At 35.6% G+C, this 27631-nt stretch overlaps 1 protein-coding gene across 3 annotated transcripts in view; it reads right to left on the bottom strand.

The window, feature by feature from the left end:
• The window catches only part of LOC125074070 (hemicentin-1), a 407628-nt gene that overhangs the window by 51167 nt on the left and 328830 nt on the right, over positions 1-27631 (bottom strand). For all 3 annotated transcript variants that reach the window (XM_047685297.1, XM_047685298.1, XM_047685296.1), the window contains exon 5: positions 20225-20371. In XM_047685297.1, the coding sequence (XP_047541253.1) occupies positions 20225-20371 (147 nt within the window). The remainder of the gene's footprint in view (positions 1-20224; positions 20372-27631) is intronic.

The raw sequence follows: 27631 nt of genomic DNA, 5'->3' as shown, positions 1-27631 counted from the left end.
TCCATTGTACCTAATAAAGTCCAAACTGCCCTTATACCTCCATATCCCTTCATAGCAATTAACGAGAAATCGTTCATGTACATAGAGACAGAATGTCCGAAGGTCAAAAACTGGTATCTTTGTGAAAAGGAAGTAAATCAACGCATCCGTACAGAACCAGACTGCGTGCAACAACTCATTGTTCATCAGGTCCTAAAGGAATACTGTCGTTACACAACCGTAACTCTAGCAAGAGAAGCAATGGAAAAGCTGGATGATCAACATTATGTACTTTCTTTTCCTCATCTTACGAAAGTACAGTTAGTCTGCAATAGAGAAGAATTCACTTCGCTCCAGGGCAGCTACCTAATTACCATCCCTGTGAATTGCCACATGAAAACAGAAGAATTCACCATCATGAACGACAACGATGAAATAAAAGGCCAGCCGCTGAAGTTATTGCAAATAACATCCAGTGCAGCCACTCAAAATGTTCAGACTCGTCTCAACCTCAACTCAATAAATCTACAGGAGCTTCACAGTGCTCAAGAAAAAGTCATTCAAGAGGGAACATTACAACTCGATAAACCACAACTGGATACTCTCTATCATACTACAATTCCCTTATACATCTTCATGTCAAGTACAGGAGCATTTATCATAGCAATGATTTGCTATCGCTACAAGTTTGCAAAGAAGAAGAACCTTAGTGAAATAAAAATCTCCACCTCGAAAGATAACGTTAGTGAGCAATTAGATGAAGCTGGAACGTCGGAATCAATCAAGAAGATGCCAGCAACATTTTATCTCAATGTTCTAAAATAGTTGCTGATCTGAGGGTGGAGGAGTTACGTACACACACATCAAGAGGACTGATGATGCAGCGATTCCTTCATCGTGAGAACCAAACTAAGTGTAACATTGCAAATGTGATTTTATAATTTAAATATTATTTTTATTCATTCCAATTACTTACATCGAGTAGGTTAGACATGCTAATTAGGAAATAAGTTTTATTGTAATTTCTTTTAATTAAATAAGTTTAAATTAGTTTTTGGTTTTTTTTCGACCTTTCGACTGTAGCTAACGTAACTAACTTGTCACGTACATATATGTCGACGCAGAAGCATTTTTAGTTTTAGCTAATTATTTTAAGTTAGTCTTTTAACGATTACTTTGTTTAAGTAAATCACGTGGTAGGAAATATTTATTGATGAATTTGTTGTGTGTTGTTTGTTAATCGAATCTTTTAACCCGTTTTATGTTGCTCTAAATTCATATTGCAATTTATTATGAATATTACTTGCGTAAACATAATTTTTGGACAATTAATTTAAAATTTAACTGTGGCATAGCAGTCGCATAACAACTAAAATGTTTTATAGCAAATAAATCAAATTATTATGTAATCGTTGTCCAAAAATTATAATTCGAATTAACAAATAGTAATTGGTGATTTTTCTAATGTAAAAGTATTTCCGCCGGACAAAACTAGTCTTTAAAAGACGCCGATAAAGATGGCGGAATTGATTTTAGTTTGAGCTTCGGTGCAAACAAGAGGTGTCAGTGTTGTGTTCAATTACATCTGGTAAGTTGAGAATTTGTTATTTTGATTCTAGTTTAACTATTTACAATAATAAAATTAGCTTTTATTTTAATTAGCTGGTTTGAAATATAGATTTTTGTTTAAATAAGTGTTTCATTATTTGTGATGAGCGAATCAAGTGATGCAAATTGTGACGTCAGCACTGCTGACGTCACTCTTTCTAAAAACTCCGATGGTCCTGATTTTCCGTTATATACATATTTTATTATGGTATCATCCTAAACATTGAATTAGAGCCGAATTGTTGGTCCACGTTTCTCAACCATATGATATTGCTGTTATGAAAAATAAAAAAAAAAGGTTTTTTCTAAATTTCTTTCTACATGTTCAACAAATAAATATCGTTTCACTTTATTTCAATGAACGCAACCCCGAAGGTATATGTTCCATGGAACCAGCTCTAGAATTTTACCGGCTATTTATGTCATAAGACGCAACTTTGTATTTTTAGAATCTAATCTTTCTTTTACTCGCAATTAGAGCAGTTTGGTAGAGTAGGCTCCAGAACCTTTTCCTCAAAAGGGAGGGGAGGCCTCACATTAACTTGATAACCATTACTTTCGTTTTTGGTTCAATTTTTAAAAATTTTTGCCGTCATTTTTTGACGATGGTAATTTTTGAGCAAAACGGCCCTTGGGAGTGCATCACCAGAATAATGTGATAATTTAAAGGAAAAGATTATAATCATAAAAAATGTTCCAAAAGACATATTTTGCCAGACAAGTGTATGTCGAGTGGTCGAAAATCAAGTGGTGGACCTTTATCATTAACAAATATGCATTTTTAGAATATTATTTTTCCTGCTATAATTTCCATTTTATTTTTATTACAACAGGGTATGTATATATATGAGTAAACGATACTGAACTGTTTCATCATCCTACATATTGATGTTTTCGATAAAAATTATCAATATCAAAATAATTCATAAGTATATCCATGAATCACGTTAAAATTACTCGTTGAATTTTAATTAATCGCTGTTAATCAGTTTTATCCTGAGTTAATATTTTGCGTGTGCCTGTAACGGAGGGAGATACAGTCGAAAATAATATAATGTACAATTAAATTGATATCTTGCATGTTAATCAACGAATACAATCTCAATTTTTATTAAAATATTTGCGGAATAATATGCTTTATTTAATAAGATCAAAATTATTAATTGGTAACATTACAAATGTAAAAATTAACATTGCCATTAAAACCTTCTTTCTTTAATGTTCAAATTCTTTCAAACAACGTTCTTCCAACATCGTGTTGCTGTATTACTGATTAGTGGAATAAATTATATGACTGCCTCTTTAATCTAGTGGATAGTTTATAAAGCCGATGTCCTGATGATAAATCTTAGACGAGGCCGATAAAAGGTTTTTCTTTCTGAATACTCTCAGTAGCAGAAAGTTGGAAGTGAATCCTCCAATACTTCCAAGAATTTGTAAATCAAAATCAAAATCAAACTATACTTTATTCAAGTAGGCTTATGCAAGCACTTTTGAATTTGTCATTTAACAAATAATATTAAGTAAAGCTACCACCGGTTCGGAATGTAGATTATTCCGAGAAGAACCGGCAAGAAACTCAGTAGTTATTCTTTTTCAACATCTAAAAATATAGTCATGTCAGTTAAATACAATTATATATGTATGTTATATATCCTGCTACCTGTACATTGATATATATACGTCAGAATTCGATACAGAATTCTCTACATTAAGCACGAGATATCAAAAATACGTATTTTGTGGATTAGAAATTCTTAGGTTCCGCAAACATACCATTCCTTTTTGTTGGTATAGGTCCTTGGAAATGGACCATCTGATGTTAAATGGTCACACGTTGGTCCTGTAACCCGTTCTTATATCGCCAATGCGTCACCAGCCTTGCGAACTAAGATATTATATCCCTTGTGCTACAGGCACATTTGTACTTGTTTTCATGGGTACGCCACTCCAAGGGCCCCGGGTTCGATTTCTAGCCGAGTCGATGTAGAAAAAGTTCAATAGTTTTCTATGTTGTCTTGGGTCTGGGTGTATGTGGTACCGTTGTTACTTCTGATTTTCCATAACACAAGTGCTTTAGCTACTTACATTGGGTTCAGAGTAATGTATGTGATGTTGTCCAATATTTATTATTTATTTATTTAAATCTGATGGTAGGGTGGTACCTACAAAGCCCTACCCTAAATAAATCTTGTAACTATGACATATAGTTGCCATATAGGATAACGATTCTAGTTAATTAAGGTCAATGTTCGTACTCCGATAAGCAAGAAATTTATTATTATCATATAAACATAAGAAAAATTAACTTCATATTACAACTAATCAAAGATATATCGATGGTAAGAACAATATTTAGCTGGTTTTATTATTAATATTTGTCTCGTAAAGCGTGATGTAGACGCCATCTGCTCGAACGGTTAATCATAGCAATTCTTCGGTAATCGAAAAATAATTTCATTATCCCGGTCTCTATCATTATAACTTGCTGGAGATACTTTCAATGAGCGAATGAATGTAATTAATGAAAATATTTGTATCAATTAATTCATTTATTAATAAATAATTTTGTACCCAGGATTTTGGGTTTCAATTGACAATTTGTGACAATTTTTCAGTTCATAATGTAGATTCTACCGAGAATAACTGGCATGGAAGTGATTAGTTTTTTTTCTTTTTTTTTATGTTATAGGTGGCTAACGAGCAGGAGGCTCACCTGATGGAAAGTGACTACCAGCCCCCATGGACATCTGCAACACCGGGGGGCTTGCAGATGCGTTGCCGACCTTTAAGGAAGGAGTACGCTCTTTTCTTGAAGGTTCCCAAGTCGTATAGGTTCGGAAAAACGGCGGTTTTTCCGAACAGCGAAAGCTGGTTCCACAGAGTGGTTATGCGAGGCAGAAAATGTCTTAAAAAAACATCTAATCTATTTTATTCATAAAAACACAGCTATCTCCCTGCAGCTTCACTTGCGTGTGTGTGTGGGGAGGAGGGGGAGAGGAGGTCAGGTATAAATCTGTGTGTCCTTCTCTGTACCTCTGACATAATGTGTGCAAAATTTTATGATGATTAGTTTAATAATAATAATATTGTCCTGGCCGATTTCAGTCACGGCTACTAATCTTAAGGAGACCAGTCAACTATGTAGGACAGAGTGGTTGTGCGAGGCAGAAAATGTCTTAAAAATCGGTGCGGGTGAAACTTATAATTTTGACGAGATGTCCGACGAGTAAGTATTACTTAATTGTAAAAATCTCGAAATTGAACGATCTGTACTTGTGAGTGATATTACACAGTATAGATTTTATTATTATTATATTTTAAGTAGGATGGCGACCTAGCAAATGGTTATTGGTCACCATAATTAAGATAAGTTATCATGACCGCCTATGGATATTGACTCAAGTAGGAAATAATAACTATCACATCGTCAATGCACAACCAAGCTCGTGACCGATACTTCGTACCTTGTGCATGTTTGTTACTGACTCATCCGCCCTTTAAACCGGAATACATAAGTTTATCACGTAGACGGAATACCAAAAAAAAACCTTCCACCACAAATCTCAGAACCGCAAGTTGTAAAGTAAAATGCAAGAAAGTTGACTAAGCAAAGACAACTTAAACGACATCAAAAACTCCACCTTACATAACATTTACATCTTATTAATTCGATAGTACCAAAACACATAACAAGGCTATCAGCTAGGAATAGATATAGCCTCAGCAGACAGCATCCAAAATCAAAGGCAATCAAAAAGTAATTGACACGCCTAGACTATTATTTACGTTAGGTCTCCTTGAAACGCCTGCGGCCTAATACTTATGAAATAGGCACTGGTCCAAGTTTAAAGATTCCAAATTCCTTACTTCATCACCTCGGCTGATGACAGCTAGATATTTTGTACAAATTATGAAAAATGTTATTCTGTAAATGATGCTAAATTTTTTTTGGAATTATATTGAGATTTAATTTAAAATTTATAGGTTGCCTGACGATGTGTTACAACTTCTAGGACGAGATGAATTATTAACACAAATCAAACTAGAGAGGAAAATTTTGTGTTGCTTGACCGTTGGATAAGATTAAAGAGATCGAGAAGATTGGATAAGATCCAACCACTGGGTTTTTTGGGGTTTAAGCTGTGTGTTTCATATGCTACTACGTATTATTTTATGTAACACTATTATACGGACTAGATATGAAACTGTTGAAAATTTGCTAAAAGAGTACTAAGTAGAAAAGATATGCCTATCGAAAGGGCCTTTGTAGATAGAAAGTAAAATATGTACATTTTCAGGGTTATCATTGGTAAAGGATAGAAAAGATTTTTTTAAATCTTTTAAGGTTATAATGACATATTTTTTTTGGTATCATAAACTAATTTTGGATCCGTAGATATCCTTACTCCCTCTATGTCACGTGGTCGTAGTCGATGGAGACTCGGTTGACAGTAGAGATTTATTCAGCACAGCCAAGAAGGAAAAATAAATTTAGACAAATAAAGAGGTCCACAAATAATTTTAAATTACATAACTACAAGGACAAGGGACATAAAATCTCAGTTCCCAAGGTGGCAAGGCATTGGCTATGTAAGAAATAACAAAATTCTCATACGACGTAAAAGAATAGACCACTTCCTATCAAGTGGCGCACTTGGCCGTCCACCTATCCGTGGCAAAGAAAGTATATTAACACGGTAATTGTAATGACATGTCAAAAGTCATGTGCCAAAAATGACGTTGTAATTGAATAAAAATCGCTATTAACTTATAATTCAAACCAATCACAAAACCATTGAATGTGATGATTGGCCCATTACTTACACTGTAAGGGGTTTTGACCTACCCATATATCTCAAAACCAGGGTCGTAGTTACTTGTGTTATTAAATATTATTTTTATATGTAACAATTAGTATAAAGTTAAACAAAGCCTTTTAATTACTTTAACAGCCTGTTAATTTCCCACTGCTGGGCTAAGGCCTTCTCTCCCTTTGAGGAGAACGTTTGGAGCATATTTCACCACGCTGTTCCAATGTGGGTTGTGTTGAAATTAGACACATGCAGGTTTCCTCACGAAGTTTTTCTTCACCATAGAGCACGAGATGAATTATAAAAACAAATTAAGCACATGAAAATTCAGTGCCTCGCTTTTTAATAATACTTCTTTATTTATATATTATATAAATATCATTTTCACGATTACAATATTTAGTAAGATCTATGAATGTAACGTATTTTTTTTATTTGTGCGTTTTACATTCATTCTTAGATTTGCTTCGTTAGTTTATGATTTTAATCTACGTCAGCTTCTGTATTCGCGAATATAATTTAGAGAATAATTTTAAGATCTTATAAGGTTTATTTTAAGGGAGTAGTTTTTCTCTCTCTATTTCTAATTTCATTTTAATTTATCAAGTATTAGCGCATTCCTTAAAATTTTGCCTTAAAGTGTAGCTCCATCTAAATTACCTACATTTTAATCGACTCTTTTAATACATAAATTCAGTAGCTGGAGAGAAAAGGAGAGAGAAGGTGGTAACAAGAAGTACCTCTAGCGAAAGCCACTGAGTAATATATATGTGTGATTATCAACACACAACCCCTAAAAGACCTCACCTTCAATTTCTGAAGCACTACTTTAAGTCAGATTTAAATACTAAGCGCTCATTGGTCACTCATTACGTCATGCTGACATCAACCAATCACGATTCAAATTAAAGTGAAATAATTTGACTTTGATCAGAGTTTCCAAAACAGATGCATTTTTGTAATTGAAAGTGGCCGAATTATAGACATACAATAGTTATTTTATTATATAAGAAGATTTATAAGTAAACAATGTTAGACTGTATATCACCCTCGTCTGTATATAAGGAGCAATCATCTTGTTAGAAAAATATAATAACATTATTGTACGTAATAAGATTATTTGATGTCCAATTAAATAAATACCACAATCCGACTCTGTCGAAATAAATAGTGCGGTCATGTTATAAATCGAGAACAGTCGATATATCGATGTTTGTTCGCAAGTAATCGCTTTAACTCAACTAATGTCCTTGGCAAACTTGGATATTTATTGTTTGTTTAAGCTGTTTTGTAATTTGAGTATAAGAGGGTCGCTTGAAATAGGGACGCTCCGGGAAACTGTATTCTATTACGATATCGAAATAATTCTCGATCGTAATTGTATTTAGTGACTCAAATATTATTAATAGGATGTTTTCAATGTACTTGTTGCTGTTTTTTTTTTTAATTTAAATTTATTGTAGTAAGACAGAGATGGCCCAGTGGTTAGAACGCGTGCATCTTACCCGATGATTTCTGGTTTAAACCCAGGCAGGCACCACTGAATTTTCATGTGCTTAATTTGTATATAATTCATCTCGTGCTTGGCGGTGAAGGAAAACATCGTGAGGAAACCGGAATGTGTCTAATTTCAACGAAATTCTGCCAAATGTGTATTCCGCCAACCAGCATTGGAGCAGCGTGGTGGAATATGCTCCAAACCTTCTCCTCAAAGGGAGAGGAGGCCTTTAGCCCAGCAGTGGAAAAATTTACAGGCTGCTTATGCTAAAAAATGTAGTAAGACAGGGTTTTAAATGGGACTGCAATTGATATATTGTATCTTTTTAAATGTTGACTGTAAGAAGTTAAAACTACTATTAACACCGTCAAGCCTTCTTGTTATAAAAATGTGGACGTCACAGAATGCCGATGTAAATCATCGATATTGTTGGTTATGGATATAATTTATTATTGAAGAGAGTCAATAAAAATGATAATAATATCGGGGCAACAGAGTATTAATCAAATGTTAATAATGTATAGTAACGAAGAATCGTTGGAGAGCAGAGAGTATGAAGTCATAAGACAGTGTCACGGCATACGAATCTGTCTTACGTCCAAGATGAGGCAATAGGTATTACGCTCAGGTCTTAACAGAGGGTGTAAAGAATGCAAAAAGACCTCAGCCACACCAATAATAATCAAGTCTGAGAGCGTCGGTATACCGTCCCAGAAGGTAAACAGAAGTGGGAGAGGAGATCACCTGAACACTGCTTGCCACGTACTTGTTATACTTAATACTATTTACAAATACGGGGCTGGTTACACTATCAAAAAATACGAGAAGGCCTATATCGAATAGCCTGACCAAAGCTAAATAGCTGATAGTGACAATGAAATATTTAAGTTGGCGTCGTGACTTTGAACCCGGAGCCTCGGGATTTATCCAAAGTCCTTGGACCAACGAGACGTTTTACTATGTTTTGTGTAATCCAATGAGATTATTTATTCATCATCATAATAATATGGTATAACCATCCAAAACGGCGCAACTAAGTTACACTGACCGGTGATGGGCAGCAGCGTCACCGGTGCGAGTAGTTGCGCCCTACGGTTACCAAACCACATGCCAAGCGTGGCGACTATGGCATTACCCATATGATAAGTCAAATATACTCACGGCCCCCAGTCGACGATTATTTATTATTAACTAGAAATTTAAAGTTTATTCAGTGGTTAACAATTCATTGCAATTTATTGGAAACGACGAATTCAATCTATCAATTTATGGAAATTTATTAAAACAACTGAAATTATTTTAAAACCGACATCAACAGAAATAACCCTTGCTATATTTAGTAGTGCAAATATTATATTATATTATTTATTTATTTGTAAAAATACGCAAAGTTCATAGTGCCGTGCTATAATTTTGTTTCCATTTAAAGATTCACGTTTCGAGTTGAACGGATAATACTTTATGTGGCAAAAATTTAATAACGACAATATTATGATAATTTTGTTACTATAAGCTAGATTGATATTAAGATCGCTAGTGTAAACCCAGTATAAGTATCACTGAATTTTTTTGGGCTAAATATTTTTTTATAATAAAATGTCGTTTTCGATTGATACGGAGACCGCTGTGAGAAAGCCTGCCCATGACGGATGAAAATCTACCACATGTGTCCATAACCAATATTAAAGTATTATAGTTGAATAAGCTCCTTCAAAATAACAGTCTAGCCCAGCAGTGGGACATGTAAAGGCCGTTATAAATAAAATACAACTGTTTTACTAACTCATAAATCGTGCTATACGTAAGTTAGTTCGAAGCTTATAATTCAAAGTGATAGCACAGTGAGACCACGTGCCACGTGTGACGTCATATGCCAAGAGAAATATTACCAATACGCCTGCGGTGTACATTTAGTGGCATTCGAAAGTATAGACCGTTCTCTATATTTTACATATAAGAGCACATTAAGCCATCACTTAGCTCACTCGGAGTACACCGCCGAGCAATTTTCTGAGCCCACCCGATAAATTGCGAGACTGTATTGCTAATAAGTGGCAAGATAGTGTTCGCTAGTGATGAACCTTCTACTATAGTTTATATCGATAAATATATATTTTTTTTCTGTCATAATTCCTTACTTGGATAATATTACTCGTATTTATGATTTTATAAGGGCATAACGACGTTTTACATATCAGTATATATTTATGTGTTTCTTTTTGAGTTTTTTATAAAAGTGTGTATATTGTTATGTTTTGTAAATTATTGATTACGGCCTTCATGGTTTTCTGTTTGACCTAAAGGTTGACTGGCAAAGAATGCCTTCAGAAATGAAGTCCGCCTTTGTCCCATTGACTATGTGGTGGTCAATAAAGTATTTAAAAAAATGTTTACATGTTTCAATTCACTGGTTTCAAAGTAAATCATATTTTTTGCATATAAATTACTTCTATAATATCAAATAGATTTATTTTATTCGTTTTATAAGGCGGAAATAATATTTTAATTGAATCGAACTTAAAAAAAAAGTGGAAGTAGTCTGAGGTGAAAAAGTGTATAATGAAAGATCACAGGTTCAAATTCGGCCAAGGACTTAAGCGTTTAAAAACTTTACTAATTAAATAAATATAATAAAATATCGTCTTGATTAAGCGTTAAATTAAAATGAGGCAATTTCAAACAAGCATTAAAACTTGAGCGTCCGATCTAGTTTTTAACTTGCCGAGATTAGCGGAGGCTTTTTGTGACAAGGTAGTTTGAATATTTGTTTTTTTGTTATTCATTTGTAATAATTAACTTGATTTAATTATATATAGTAAGTAATTTAGACTGTTAAAAATAATAATAGATAAGTTTATTATTGTTAATGTGAAACATCTCCGTGGATCTTCTATCACATAATGATCCTATGTACCGCCGCTCTCTACTCTTGTCTGTGTGTGTGTGCGTGCGTTTATTATTATTATTATTTGTTGCTACATTTGATTATAATAATTGAAAAATATGTTATTTTTATTTGAGAAATTCTATCCTTTTATTTATTTTTTGCTTTACTTCAATAATGAATTCTTTCAACGACTATTAATAATTATTTTCCTATTAATCTTATATTATGTAGAGGATTAACATGAGAAATTTATATCAACCTGCTATATCGTTTTATATAGCGGGATGGGTCGTTCTTTAAATTGTACTCCTTAATAGAATATTTACGATGATATACATTTCTATTTATTAATAATTAGACCTGATATTTATTTTATCAGCAATATGAAAAGATCCTAAAAGAACAGATAATAACAAGACTACTGTAATTTTGCGGTAGATTTTACTACCATGTCACAATATAGCTCGAAAAGTTGTGTTATATATTTAACTATCTTTATAATGGGAGGGTTAACCGCTTCGTTACGTAACGCGTTATGGCGCCCGTTTCTCTGGCTTCTCTTTCTCTTACGCATACGGCAGCGGTAGGCAGGCTCTTCCTCTCTCACTCGAACCCACAGCGCTAGACGTATTTCAGAGAGTTTAAGTCATCACTTCTGATGGGCGTCCTGAGACGCACAAGTATTTTTTAAACATACCTCCATTATGGAGATTACCGACTTTCAAATAAAAAGTTATTCAAGTAAAAAAAATTCTTATTAATATGTAGAGATATCATTGGCAATATCAAGACAACAATGACATTTTATAAAACATTAATTGATGTACATTTAATTTCGTTTAAATATATTTACGAAGCGATGTAAAGCTGGTAATATTGTTATCATAATTTAACGTCGAGTATTAATGACGATGTTTTAAAATTAAAAGCCGTCTACCATTTCATTACAAACAAATATTATTTAAATTACATTGAATTCAAATCAAACTATAATTATTCATATATACTTTTTATGTCATATTGGTAAACTGTCAAATGATACTGATATCACTGATATGAATATATAATACTGGAAGAAATATTAATAATAATACTCCACTAACCTTGGGAACTACAATTTTATGTCGTTTGTGTCTTAAGTTACACTGGCTTACTAACTCTCCAAATCGTCACACAACAATACTAAGCAATGCGAGCGGTAGGATATTTGATAAGTCGTTAGGACCTACCCAGACCTGCAAAGTTCTACCGCCAACTAATAACAAACTGGCTGAATATTAACCGAAAAATTCTCGTGACACATTTACTCTGAGGAGACAACTGGTAAACCATAACAAAGTCAGAAAAAATATCGGAGAAGGTAAATTACATTACATTAGCAGCCTGTAAATTTCCCACTGCTCGGCTAAGGCCTCCTCTCCCTTCGAGGAGGAGGTTTGTAGGTGGAATACACATGTGGCAGAATTTCGTTGAAATTAGTCACATGCAGGTTTTCTCACGATTTTTTCCTTCACCGCCGAGCACAAGATGAATTATAAACACAAATTAAGCACATGATAATCCAGTGGTGCTTGCCTGGGTTTTAACCAGAAATTATCAGTCAAGATGCACGCGTTCTAACCACTGGGCCATCTCGGCTCAAGGTAAATTGTATCCCTGTAATTACGATTGTAATGTAATGAAAATGATAGCATGTCAAGTTACTTAACTCAATCTAATAATGCACCAGGACGTAATATCTTAGTTCCCAAGGTTGGAGGAGTGTTGGCCATGTAAGGGATAGTTATTATTTCCAATAGTGCCAATGTATATAAAATTTTTCTTTGTTTATAATAAGAACGGATTACGGGGCGATCTTTTCCGCATTTGACGACCTCCGTGGTCGAGTAGTGTGTACACCGATTTTCATTGGTACGCCACTCCGAGGTCCCGGGTTCGATTCCCGGCCGAGTCGATGTAGGAAAAGTTCATTAGTTTTCAATGTTGTCTTGGGTCTGGGTGTTTGTGATACCATCACGACATCATTATCATCAGTTAAGAAATATTTTAAGTAAGCCTACATTTTGTACAAAAGGTAAATATATATCTATAATATTTAAGTTACCAAACAAGTAATTCAGTATTATTACATTAAAAACACTTATCACAATGTATTTATAAATGAGATATAACATTTTAAATTTTGAATGATAAATAATAAATTTAATTTGAAACGATAAATAAAACATAATTAATATCGATATCTTTTACATCACTAGCGCATCAGGGGTCGGAAATTTTACCACCTTGCAATATCGACAGGGTCGATAGGCGGGTCGGTTGGACGGTATATAAAGTGAAGTGATAAATGAATTTGAGGAAGTGACTACTCAAGTGTCATTTTTCGGTACATCTTTATCGATGACGTAATAAATCACTCTGAAGATTTTCACTTTATTTATTTCTTTTAACGTATAGAGTCAAGGAGAGTAATTAATTTAATATCTTTGACATAAATACGTCTAAAACGACGTTACTATATCCTGATACAATTTACTTGCTAGGGTTCTGTTCAAGCAGCATACATACCAGCAATACTTGTGTTCCGGTTTGAAGATTGAGTGAGCCAGTGTAACAGGCACAAGGGATATAACATCTAAGCTCTCTAAGTTGGTGATGCGTTGGCTATTTAAGGATTGGTTAATAATTCTTTCAATGCCAATCTCTATAAACGTTGACAACCTACTACCTTTATTCCTATATAAAAAAAAAAACAATTTTGGAACTAACGACAAAGCACTGCACCAATGGATACGGACATCTATGGTACAATATTCTAGGCTGTTACTAAAAATTTACTGACATACATCCTAATAACTATTTTGTTTGTTCAATCCAAAATTTGAACCAAGCATCGTGATCTGTAGCCTCAACCAGCCATTAAATAAACGAAATAATTAATTACAGATATTAAATATTAGATATATAACCTATATAACATAGTAAATGGAAGAGAATATCCTGCGATCGCCAACCCGCCTGCCCAGCGTGGCGATTATGGGCAATACCCCTAAATGGTGAAAACAGGTAAGCCACGGCCCCCAGTTCCCGGCGGTCCCGCTATTCCTCGTCATGGTGGCGACGGTGGTAACGGCGGGATGGGGGGTGCTAAGAATCACCGGGCTACGGGAGGCCACCACAACCGACTGACCCTGGCGACGTACAACGGACGCACGCTACGGCTTGACTCGCATCTAGCGCAACTCGAGGTGGAACTTGGGAAAATTAGGTGGCACATATTAGGGCTATGTGAAGTCCGTAGAGAGGGAGAGGACACCGTAACCCTCGAATCAGGCCACCTAATGTACATCCGAGAGGGAGACCAACAATCCCAAGGAGGCGTTGGGTTTCTGGTTAATAAGTCCCTAGTTGACAACGTTGTGGAAATCTCCAGTGTGTCGAACAGGGTAGCGTACCTAATTGTAAAGCTCACCGATAGGTACAGCCTCAAGGTGGTGCAAGCGTACGCACCGACCTCGACACACTCGGACGATGAAGTGGAGGAAATGTTCGATGATATATCGAGGGCCCTCCACTCCACCACGAAAACCCACTACAACGTTGTCATGGGGGACTTCAACGCTAAAGTGGGAGTACAGAATTGTAGCGAATCGGTAGTAGGACCCTATGGATTTGGAAGCAGAAATCATAGGGGGCAAATGCTTGTCAACTTCCTCGAACGAGAGGGGCTCTTCTTGATGAACTCCTTCTTCAAGAAGCAGCCCCAAAGGAGGTGGACGTGGCAAAGCCCCGACACTATGACCAAAAATGAGATCGATTTCATCATGACGGACAAAAGGCACATATTCAGAGACGTCTCAGTGATCAACAGGTTCAATACCGGTAGTGATCACCGACTTGTCCGAGGCTCTCTGAATATCAATTTTAAGGCCGAGCGCGTCCGTCTGATGAAGTCTACACTCCGACCATCCCTGCTCCAAACCATTACGGGATCTGAAACGTTCCAGTCAAACCTGGAGAACCGATTCGCTGCCGTGAAAACCACAACAGACGTAAACCAGAACCTCAAAAATGTAGTGAGAATTCTCAGGGAAGAAGGCACGAGATTTTGTAGCATGCAGCGTAAGGGCAGAAAGTCCAAACTTTCGGAAGAGACTTTAGGGCTAATGAAGAAACGACGTGAAAACCCACCGGTCACTTCGTCCGAGAAACGGCAACTAAACCAAGAGATTAGCAAGCGCGTACGACACGACCTCCGGTGCTCCAATACTCTTACGATTGAAAGAGCCATCGAGCAGAATCGGGGGTCTAAGGTGTTCGTACAATCTCTTGGAAGAAGCCACCTGACGAAGTTGACCACAGCAAGTGGAGAAGTCGTTTCTTCCAAGCCGGCAGTTCTTTCGGAAGTAGAGGACTTCTACGGCCGGTTATACGCATCGCATGCATCTCGACCTGATCCCGAAAATGAGGATCCTAGAGCTACATTAACACGCCATTTCACCGAAGACCTGCCTGAAGTCAGTATTGGCGAAATCGAGATTGCTCTTAAACAGCTTAAAAATGGAAAAGCCCCTGGAGAGGACGGCGTTACAACAGAGCTATTGAAAGCAGGAGGTAAACCCGTACTGAGGGAGCTCCAGAAGCTGTATAACTCTGTCCTCTTCGAAGGGAGAACTCCGGAGGCGTGGAGTAGGAGTGTGGTCGTCCTGTTCTTCAAAAAGGGAGACAAGACCCTGCTGAAGAACTATCGACCCATATCCCTAATGAGCCACATCTATAAGCTGTTTTCAAGAGTGATCACGAACCGTCTTGCACGAAGATTCGACGAATTCCAACCCCCGGAACAGGCCGGATTTCGGAGCGGATACGGCACCATAGACCACATCCATACAGTGCGGCAGATTATACAGAAGTCCCATGAGTATAATCGGCCCCTGTGTCTTGCATTCGTGGACTATGAGAAGGCCTTTGACTCGGTTGAAATCTGGGCTGTTCTGGAGTCCCTGCAGCGTTGCCAAGTTGATTGGCGATACATCCAAGTGATGAGATGTCTCTACAAGGCCGCCACCATGTCCGTCCAAGTACAGAGTCGGCAAACGAATCCCATACCATTGCATCGAGGAGTGAGACAAGGGGACGTTATTTCCCCCAAATTGTTCACTAATGCAATGGAGGACATGTTCAAGACGCTGAACTGGAAAGGGCGTGGCATCAACATCAATGGCGAGTACATCTCTCACTTGAGATTCGCAGACGTCATCGTAATCATGGCAGAAACGCTGCAGGACCTACAACAGATGCTGAATGAGCTGGCTGATTCTTCTATGCGCATCGGCCTACGGATGAACTTGGATAAAACCAAGGTCATGTTCAATGAACATGTTCTACCGGAACCGATTGCGATACACGGTACCGTCCTCGAAGCTGTTCAAAAATATGTCTAGCTCGGGCAGACATTGCGATTAGGTAGAAACAACTTTGAGGATGAGTTAAATAGAAGAATTCAGCTAGGTTGGGCAGCATTTGGGAAGTTACGACGAATCTTCACATCGTCGATCCCACAGTGCCTTAAGACGAAAGTCTTCAACCAGTGCGTCCTACCCGTCATGACATACGGAGCCGAAACGTGGACACTCACGACAAAGCTGGTCCACCGGGTTAAAGTCGCTCAGCGTGCTATGGAAAGGGCTATGATTGGAGTATCTCTGAGGGATCGCATCAGAAATGAGGTGATCCGTCAGAGAACCAAGGTCATCGACATAGCCCACCGGATTAGTAAGCTGAAGTGGCAGTGGGCTGGCCATATTTGTCGTAGAACCGATAACCGTTGGGGAAAACGTGTTCTAGAGTGGAGACCGCGTCTCGGCAAACGTAGTGTAGGACGTCCTCAGGCACGGTGGAGTGACGATTTGCGCAAGACGGCTGGCAGGAGCTGGATGCGAGTTGCCGAAGAAAGACCACAGTGGCGTGCATTTGGGGAGGCCTATGTCCAGCAGTGGACGAATGCGGGCTGATGTGTGAAGAGAATATGTATTAAAGTGAGCTTGATTAGTTCCTAATTAAATGTAGAGTCGTATAATTGTGTCCCTTTGAAGTGCGAAATCGGTAGTGTTGTTTGTGTATGATATAAACACAGAACCTTAACTAAAGCGGCTTTAAATCTAGCACATTAATCACGTTACGATGTCGTCCCGTGCCACGTTACGACGTCTTGTCTTGTAAATCAACGTTAGTTATGTCATGCAATGTCTAATTTTGTTATACACTATTGCTAATCTTTACTTGATCTTAGTTATCAAATAATATATTAAATTTGAGTTAAGTAATTTTGAAATGTCAAACATTGTCACCAATTCATAAAGGAGATTTGTCAGGTTGGAAAGATTTTATGTTCTCGTTTGAAGGGAAGGGGAGTTGTAACTAAAGGCACAAGGGACATCTTATTTATTTTACATTACATTACCTTAGATTGGAGGCACATTGGTGATGTAAGGATAAAATTATGTAACCAATGTTGATGAGAAATAGACCCGAGATGGCCCAGTGGTTAGAACGTGTGCATCATAATCGATGTTATCGGGTTCAAACCCAGGCACGCACCACTGAATTTTCATGTGTTTATAATTCATCTCGTGCTGGGCGGTAAAGGAAAACATCGTCAGAAAACCTTCATGTGTTTAATTTCAACGAAATTCTGCCACATGTGTATTCCACCAAACCCGCATTGGAGCAGCGTGGTAGAATATGCTCCAAACCTTCTCCTCAAAGGGAGAGGAAGCCTTAGCCCAGCAGTGGGAAATTTTTCAGGCTGTTAATGTATGTAATGTAATGTTAATGAGATCTGGTGATCAATTACTGCCGATTGGCCCATTGGCCCATACGCCAACCAATATTATAAAAATATAAAAATCAGTTTAACCGTCTCCTCGTAAAAATATTAGGTCTTAGTTCAGCAGCGAAACCTTTAGCGGCGATTACTTATGTCTTCTAATATAACAATAAGTCGATAAAATACGACGCCTAACCAAAAATATACGCGCCCAAAGAGTATTAGCTAAAATAGCTACGGAACCTTTCTTATCTCTCGTGTCCGGGATAATTACGTCCATTAATTACTTGGTATCAAGCAATGTTCTTAATGAAAATTTATTTCTTCACGAAATTAAAACGCGCAAAAACGTAAAATATTACTAGGCTGGGACGAATCCGAGGGAGTTAAGTGTAAAGTTATAAGATGATTTAAAAAGGGTGGAAAAGTTTTTGATAATTTTTATTTATGCTTCAAATGTTTTTGTCATTTTGGATGGTCGTTTTCAAAATAATTCTCGTGTAAGATCTTCTTGAAATTTATCTCATAAATTTAATAATAGACTGCCTCGTTGGTCTAGTGGCTAGACAGTCTAGTGGTACATATTGGGGTCCTGGGCTTAAGCACCAGGTCGGGACGATAAAAGTTAAAGTTTCTATCGAAATATTCACAATTTCAGTCGGAAACCGGAAACCGGAAGTATGTACACTTGTTTTCCGGATACCCTATCAGATCGATCGTGTCAGATTTGCCATACCATCGGATTATGAGAATGTGGAAATAGAGATTGAGAAAATAGAACTGTGCGCACTTATTTGTACCCTTTAATATGTCCTTGGTCCCTTGGTTAGCTAGTTTTCATTCATCAGGTCATTAGCAGCCTGTAAATTTCCCACTGCTGGGCTAAGGCCTCCTCTCCCTTTGAGGAGAAGGTTTGGAGCATATTGTATTTATTATATTATTTAAACATCACGTATTTATTAGTAATTGTTACTATATCGTTAATCTAATTTGAGAGAATAACGTTAAGTTAATCGTAAGAGAGTATTGTTAGGCAAAGAAAATCTCGGTCAAATGTAATGTTTTAAACAATTACTAAAGATATTTTAATACGGCTGAAAAAATAAAATAAAACTGTTATGAGCTCCGAGTGAGATAAACTTACTGTTGATATTTCTGCACTCTGTATTTGTATTTAGTAGGACACAACTAATTATTTTATTGTTATATAATTGTGTAACCACTTATTATTGCATCCGGTTTCCCGATCGAAACAAAATAAATAAATCAATCGGTACTTAATCAATCAAGATGGTGAAAACCAAAACTTTGACAGTTTGTTAAAATCGAAAGACACCATTTTGAACAAGAGATGCTTAATTTTAATCGGTTGTTTGATCTAACTTTTAGGTATTATCTGTATATTTAAAAATGGCCTAGTGGTTAAGTTAACCGAAAAGGTGAAGGAAAAACATCGCGAAGAAACCTGCATATGAAATTCTGCCACATGTGTATCGACCAAACCGCGTTGGAGCAGCGTGTTGGACATGAAGCCTTAGCCCAGTAGTGGGACATTTAGAAGCTGTTACTTTTACTTAAGTCTAGAATATTTTATGAACACAGTAAATCGCTTACATCTCTCATTGCTTTCACATAATTCGAGTTAAATAAACCTCGTTAAACTGTTTACTTGAACATTTATTTCACTGTTTAATTACATTACAAATTATTTTGTCCTTTTAAGTAAATTAGAAAACTTTTGTGTACAATAACGGTTAAAAGTGAATTTAAGTTAACACAAAACTATCTTAGCAAACCGCGACTTCTTAAGGATGATTTTATAATATTATAATACATAAATTGATACGCTATGAGATTTCGACGTGTTCAGTGCTAATTATTGAACGTTGAACAAATTTTTATTGGGTGTAATATTTTCCTTTTTATTATAGGAAAGCAGACAAGCAAGTGGTCTACCTCATGTTAAGCTACTTGGTGATAGGGCTTTATGTGAGTCTGTCCGGGTAGGTACCATGCACTTATCAGAAATTCTACCGCCAAATTTAGTAATTTTGTGTCTCGTTTGTTAGTGGGTGTGTGAGACAGTTAACTACAGCTACAATAGATATGATAGGGGAATTAGTCTCTATGTCCATTGATAATGTTGATCAACTATCCGTCTACCTATTCTATAAAAAGTGGTCAAATATCTGTAACAAGTTGCTTAATCATTGGTATTGTGAGAAATATAAATCACAATATCATCGTCGACTCTTCCGGTATTTTCAACAGTATTGGCGGTAATTTCCTTCGTGCTTGTAAATAGACTTGTTCAATTACCATTCAACCCATATTGATATACCTTTTATTACTATGACATTCAAAATTCTCAATTTCGTTTATTGCTGCGACTAACTTCTTCTGAACAAAGAAATTCTGTTTAAAAGAACTGTTTCGTCAACATCTAATTTCTTATAAAATACCGGTTTCAACATTACCTGGCTTGTGATTTGATGTATTAACTCAATATTCGATTTCTTATTTAAATTCATCTACTTAAATATTATTACAAATGTGAGTTAGGTAAAATTTGACGTCTATGGATTCGATTAAATTTAAAAAGAACTTACCTTTGACATCAAGTTTCACTCTTCGCAATATCGGCGAATCCAGCGCTGCAGAGGATACATTGCACGTCAGCTGGCCTCCCAGTTCTGTTCGTGTGACGGTCAGGGGAAGAACGTGTTGCACTGATGATTGGTCGGTTATCGTTCGAGCTGCAAGAAGAATAATTATTATAAATAACAATCCTATTGTTATATTCACTAGCTTAGGAAAATTGGTAAGAACAGCATTTATATGTGTTCTCAGAAGTATATATTTAAAAAAAGAAGAATTTGCTCTTATCGGTGGAGAAAAAATCATGAGGATATATCGAACGAAAATCTGCCATAAGACATTTTGTGCAGTAGTGGGTTAGTAATGATTTATAGGTATCTAACATTCCTCTCAATCTTTTTCATATACACGAGCTATGAGTAAAAATAATTTGGTGCTTGCCTTTAATCAAACCCACATATTTATTATCTCTATCCTGAACGATCAGAATTAAAATGGAAAATACTTTCTTAATTAGAAATAATTCGTATTATTGGCATAATGTTATGGTATAAGAATTTATTTTAAAGTATGGGTATTAGCAGTATTTTTGGGGCTTAAATAATTCATGAAACATTTAAAACTGAGATAGGATTGTTTTGCTGACGGTATGAGTTTTAGCTAGCTCATCGTCTTAGTTGCTTTGTTTAACTGGTTCAACAAAAGGCTGGTGTGTTTACAATTCGTTATCAAACCTCGAACATTCATAAGCTTGCATCAGCAAGAGGGTTAGAAATATTTTATGAAGTCCACTGGTACCAAAAATCTAAACCATTATTAAATAATAGTTTATTCGAGTAGACTCTTGATTGATTCATTATTTTAAAATATCAATGAAGACAAAACGCAATCATAAATTGTTTATGAATTCCCTGCTTAGTGGTGAACGAATATGGCCACGGTATCATGCGAAAGCGAGATGGAGAGGGTACCCCTGGTTTTTTAGGTATTCCGGTGTACCGTCAACATCTTAGACACCGTTGAGTCCCGCATAATCCCCCCCCCTCCCCGCTTACACGTGGGGGAAAAGCGTAACGCATTTTTCCAGCAAAAAAAATAATATACGATGAGGCACGTGTCTGTTGTATATCTCAAACATCTGTGACCAGTAAAAGCATTGGCACATTGTTGAAATAAGCCTTAAACTTAGTCTCAATATCTTTGCCCAGCGGTGGGATATTAAGAGGTACTTTACATCCTTATTATTAATTATCCTCAAATTCAATTGAAACACTAATAACGACGAAAAAAGTGGCACATATTATCGTCTATTCGATTAATATTTCTGACAGTAACTATGTCTGGGCAGTGGTGACCATTTACCATCAGACCATAAGATGGCCCTTTAGGTATGAATTGTAAAAATTAGTAAGGGTAGTTACACGAATACTGATAATATTTTAACTTCGCTTATACAAACACGATAAATATAAAGTCCCTTGTTTTTGAAATCGTTTTGTGATTTCACTAAAATACAGTTACAAACTTTTTGAATTTATTAGTTGGTTAATTGTATTTTCGTTATTCACGTTGATATATCTGAGATAGTTTTGTTATGTGTTAATTAAATTGAAATTAGGGGCACGGTTTGAGTGTTTGTACTTCGTGGTCACGAAATATGCTGCCATTTAGGGTGGACACCCTTTAATTCATATTTGATTTTGACATCTACCTCTTTAGCCTAGTAGCTTTATAACTAGAGATCAGACATGGATGAGAATCAAGATTTGGTGCAATAAACCTTACCAGTAATTCTTTTCAAAAAATCTTAATCTGGTTAATATTCAGACTGTAGTTAGGAATTTCGGAATATTAAAATCAAAACTAATTCTTACTTTATTCAAGTAGTATAATCTTACAGGCGAGAAACTCGTTAGTAAGAATTGGTACATAAAAATACAAAAACAGAATTAATAAGGTCGCAAAGAAAATAAAATTGCATACAAAACAAATATTACTTGGTGGTAGGGCTTTTTGCAAGCCCGATTGGGCAGGCAGCAGTACTCAATATTGTTGGGTTCCATTTTAAAAACTGAGTTAACCAGTGTAACAGACATTATGGACATATTAACATCTTAGTTCCCAAGGTTAGAGGGTGGGAATGTTTAATATTTCTTACAGCTCCATTGCCTATGGTGATGACCACTTACCATGACGTGGCCCATTTGCTCCTCCGCCTACCGATATCATAAAAAAGACAACATCAACACTAGAACACAACTGGAATAGAATATACAAAAATAGCGCCAGAAGACAATTATTAGAAGAAGTTAAAAGTTAGTAGTCTGATATATTTTCGAATATCAAACAATCAACAAAGAACAGAAAAGCAAGAAGGATAAAACAGGTATGTAGAAATTGGATAATTAAAAAAATCGTAGTCATGTAGGTAGGTACACATATATAGAAGCTGTGCTTGTGCTGTGTGTGCGTTTAAGTTATTTGGACATTGTAGCGTGAGTTTATTTTAATTTTAAATATAATTCTAAAATAAAAGTAACCTAAGTTACTCCTTATTACATCAGCTATATGTATCGTGTATACATACATTTGAATTTAGTATAAATCGGTTATTTTAATATTACAAACAGACACTCCAATTTTATTATATGTATAGATTAGTATGAAAACTGACTTCAAGTCTAATAGGAAAAGTATGACTTGATAAAATTCCATGTACTCTATATTTTCTTCCTTTCTATATTGTTTTAGTATTTTTCAGAACTCTATTTGGATTTTTGAACGAGACGTCAAGTATTATTGGATCGAGAGAAACACAAAATGTGGTCTCACATTGGACGGTTTCGTGCAGTGTTGTTTTTAAACGAAATATTTTATTAAAATATTGTATGGGAAAACACATCAAACGTACAAAGAACATCTCCTGTTGGGATAAAACCATTTCACAGAACACCTGAACTTGGAACAAAAAGTTCCAAGTTATTTTTTATTAAAATTTATTTTGAAAGATTTAGAATTTACGTCTACAGTGTTATTTAATTAAGAAGAAAAACTATAAAATGTTATTTATTTGGATATATATTTCATCATCTAAAAGAAACAAGAGCTTGAGACGGCGGAATATCCTGTCTTTACCTTCGAAAAGCAAATTTTAGTATTCTCTTCACTTGTCTGCAGATCTTTGGTAATTAGTTATTATGACGACCTTATGCGTTTTACCTCTCATTCCAGTTATCAAAATTAACCAAAACACTATAAAAAATGTCTCTTTCTTGCATAATACCGTCCATTTGAAAGAAAAGTCGAGGTCTAGTCCTCACCCAGACCGAATTCTCTTCATTCTTGAAGTGGTAAGTTTTGTGTGCATTATTGCGAGAAATCTGAGTTTTCACACTCGGAATGGGTTTAAATTCAATCATTTATTCAGAGATCTATAAAGTGCTCTTTAAAAGTTAGCAAACTCTTTCGCAGATTTCGAAATATTCTCGAAGAATTTTTATTTCGATTTGAATTTTCACTGTTTTATATCATTTGAATTTTTTTCAAGGAACTTCGTTTATGGAATCATTGTATCCGAAGACGTTAAGTAACATCATGTGAATGTTCCACTGTTGGACCAAGATATTCTCGACTTTTGAGATGGCTTGGAGCTTATTTCAACGCTGATTCAATGGAGATTTGTGGTTTCGGTCCATATTTTCTATTATAACCCACTTTTACCTTATTTATCGAGAAATATAAAGTGAGATTTAACAGACGTTAATAATTACACTCGTAACTTAGTCATTATTGCCATATTTTTAGTTTAGATAAACGTATAACCTTTACACCGTTTCCGCAAAATCATCGATTTTTTTGAACCCCCAATTTTTATTTAGTGATGAAATTAAATAATAACCCAAGCTGCTTGCGAAGTGCTCTTATAAATAAAGTTGATTTAACTTCTTGGGAAGATTTATTACTCATAAATATTATTAATTGTTAGATTTAAGGTGACCTAGTGGCTCTAAGACGTTAACCGAATATTTCGGGTTGAAACCCGTTAAACGCCACCGAATTTTGAAGTGTAATTTGTCTTTATTATTCATGTGTTCAATCAAGGATCGTGAGGAAAACTGCACGTGTCGGATAAAATGTCGTATATGACTGCACTGCCACATTGTTGGAAGTAGTTTCAAATCTATCAGATCTAGTGGAATAAAGCTCGAACTTTTCTAATTGGTTTGTGTGCTTCATAAAATAAATTAACTAACGCCAACTTTATTAGCACACTTAAATTTTATTCTCACAATGTTCCACGGTTTGTTTGAATTAATCTAAATGTCTTGGGAATTATATGTTCATTGAATTCTAAAGTTTATCATAGTATAGCTTACTTATGTAGTGAGTTAGTTGTCAGTTAGACGAAAACAGCGTACTGACGGAAGTGTAATAATAACCGTGAGCCCTCTACGACAACTTTGGACCAAGTTTCCGTCAATACGGCTAAAATCTCCACAAGTTGGTGAGCTTTGAGTCACACACAAGTCACGAGAGATATGTATTATATTAGGCATAAATAAATACGAAAAGTAACAAAACATTAGCACTTGAATCAATAGTAGTAAAGAAGTATACATAGCACGACTCTCCAAGCTATAAAGCGAACTAAAGCGCAATAAAATGGTAGGCAAGCGTATTCGTGAGCATGCTCTCTAGCGCTGCATATTTGAGCAATTTATCAAACAACAAGGTCAAAAACTTGAGCATAATTATTTGCGTCACGTAATGTAAAACCTACGCACGTCATGCGCCACCCTCAGCCAGTTTACGGACGCTGATAGTATTTATTCGATTTATATATATATATATATATATTAGCTTTATTTCTTCCGATTTGACAAGGTAAACAAAGAATCCGTACTCTTTATAATTTAATAACCAGAAGCAAAATATATTCAAAGAAATTTAAAACTAAAATCGGTACAAGACTAAAAAATATTATATTTAGTTTGGAATGTATGACATTCCGCTTTTTCATTGAACTTGGACCAGACATGTAGTCTTCTATTAGAAGCGGAATCTGGCGACAAAGTATGCGGTCCAGAACTCAATTACGAGATGCAACTTCTCTTGTGAATCGCTAATATGGATATGGATCTACGTCCTTCGGAAACACACGCTGATGTGTTACTTTAGTTACCCATCTTAAAATGAAAATATATAACTTGGAACTTGGAGTAATAGTGCAAAAACCTTTAAAAGTATAATAAACCTTATGCATCTGGGTCATTTTTTGTCCAGAGGATCGCAATTGCAATCAATGAAGTAATCCTGCTAGTATTCTTGCCACAATTTCATGTGGTCTTGATTGATTCAGTTACTGTTTTTACTTTTATAATTATCGCTTAATATTTTTAATAATGTTGATGTAAATAAATATATTTGTTATATTAAATTGGTCAGGACGATATTACGAGTAATTTCATTTGGAGTATACTATTTTTCATAGCTAAACAGTTCTTGGAGTCATACAGATATCATGCCCATTTGTAATCAGAGAAAAGGAGCCTGGAACTCATAATACAAATTTTGCTGTAATATATACATTTATGAATAAAAAGGATAATACTTCAAAAAATTCTCATATTTTCAGTGAGAAAAATATATAATATTTTAATATCATGGAGTAAATTTCCACAACTAGGCAAGTGTTTACTTTCATCGAAGACGATATCTGACGACCTCCGTGGTCGAGTAGTGTGTACACCGGTTTTCATGGGTACGCTACTCCGAGGTCTAGGTTTCAATTCGCGGCCGATGTCGATATAGAAAAAGTTTATTCGTTTTCTATGTTGTCTTGGGTCTGAATGTTTGTGGTACCGTCGTTGCTTCTGATTTTCCATAACACAAGTGCTTTAGCTACTTACATTAGGATCAGAGTAATTTATGTGATGTTGTCCAATATTTACTTGGTGGTAGGGCTTTGTGCAAGCCCGCCTGGGTAGGTACCACCCACTCATCAGATATTCTACCGCCAAATAACAGTACACTGTATTGTTGTGTTCCGGTTAGAAGGGTGAGTGAGCCAGTGTAATCACAGGCACAAGGGACATAACATCTTAGTTCCAAGGTTGGTGGCGCATAGGTGATGTAAGGAATGGTTAATATTTCTTACAGTGCCTTTGTCTATGGGCGGTGGTGACCACTTACCATCAGGTGGCCCATATGTTCGTCCGCCAACCAATACCATAAATATATATATATATACTCGTATATATATATTTATTTATTTAGCTAAGATTATAAGAAATTATTTATTTCATCAGACTGTTGTCTGATTGAAAAAAAAATATCCGACATGCGAAACCCAAGAAAGTTTGCTATGTTTAATTCTCTTGTAAATTTTTTATATTCGCTTTAAACGTTTGTTTATTTTTTGTTGCTATTTAGAAATCTAGTTCTGGATACAGAATAGTTCTAAGCTCGTTAAGCTTTAGTACGCTATAGAAGCTATAATTAGGTGGAACACAATGCATATTAAGAGATAGAAGTAATGCCGCGAGCTATTTAATTACGAATTTTAATTAATTTTAATTAAACTCAGACCATCTGATTTCCCTTGTCGCCAGCTCAGGTTTAGGTTCTATGTTTTGTTTTGATAACAAGAAATTATTTTCTACTGGCATGTATGCACTTGCTCGGAATAGTGCTAATTAAGTAAAATATGATTTAGTTGGTTAGTGGATCTAGTGGTAAGGCTTCGGGTTTATTAATTTCACACTTGTCTTATTCTCCTAACAAACCAAAATATAGTTGCAGTTTTTATGTTAAGCCTGTTTAATTATATTATGTCCACTATTCACTTTGAGCACCCAAGGTTGTTGGCACATTTATGGGTGTAAGGAGTGGTTAATATTTCTTGCAGTGATATTGTCTATGGACGGTGATGACCATTTATTGGGTGGGTATTTGCTTATTTAAATTAAATAAATAAAAACAATTGCGATATTTGCTTGAAATTTGCTAAAGGAAAATAAATGTTTCTGAAAAAGTTTAAGCATTTTAGTATTCAATAATTATTGCTATTAACGTTAAACTATCTTTGTACTTATACACGAGCTGAATGTGAGAGAATTTTAATTAAATTAGTAAATCACCAATGGTTTAGCGTCTCCGCTTTTGTGATTTTATTCGAAGACATAAAATTCTAGAATGGATGCTGAACGTTTCATAGTTAATGTAGTGTAAATTTTGTATAATTAATTCGGTTAAATATTTGATTATGATTTGGTGGTACATCTTCATATTATCGTTGGTACCACCTAATCGTTAATTTGTCTATTGACAAAACTTACTTTACTTTGTATTGTATTTTTTTAAGTGAGAACGGCGAGTGAGCCTTTGGAAGTGCAGGAACGAAGAATTTAGCATAGATA

Source organism: Vanessa atalanta, chromosome 26 (assembly GCF_905147765.1).
Source record: "Vanessa atalanta chromosome 26, ilVanAtal1.2, whole genome shotgun sequence".
Lineage (NCBI taxonomy): Eukaryota > Metazoa > Arthropoda > Insecta > Lepidoptera > Nymphalidae > Vanessa > Vanessa atalanta.
The sequence above is the reverse complement of the archived record's forward strand: the minus strand, read 5'-3'. Positions and strand labels throughout refer to the sequence as shown.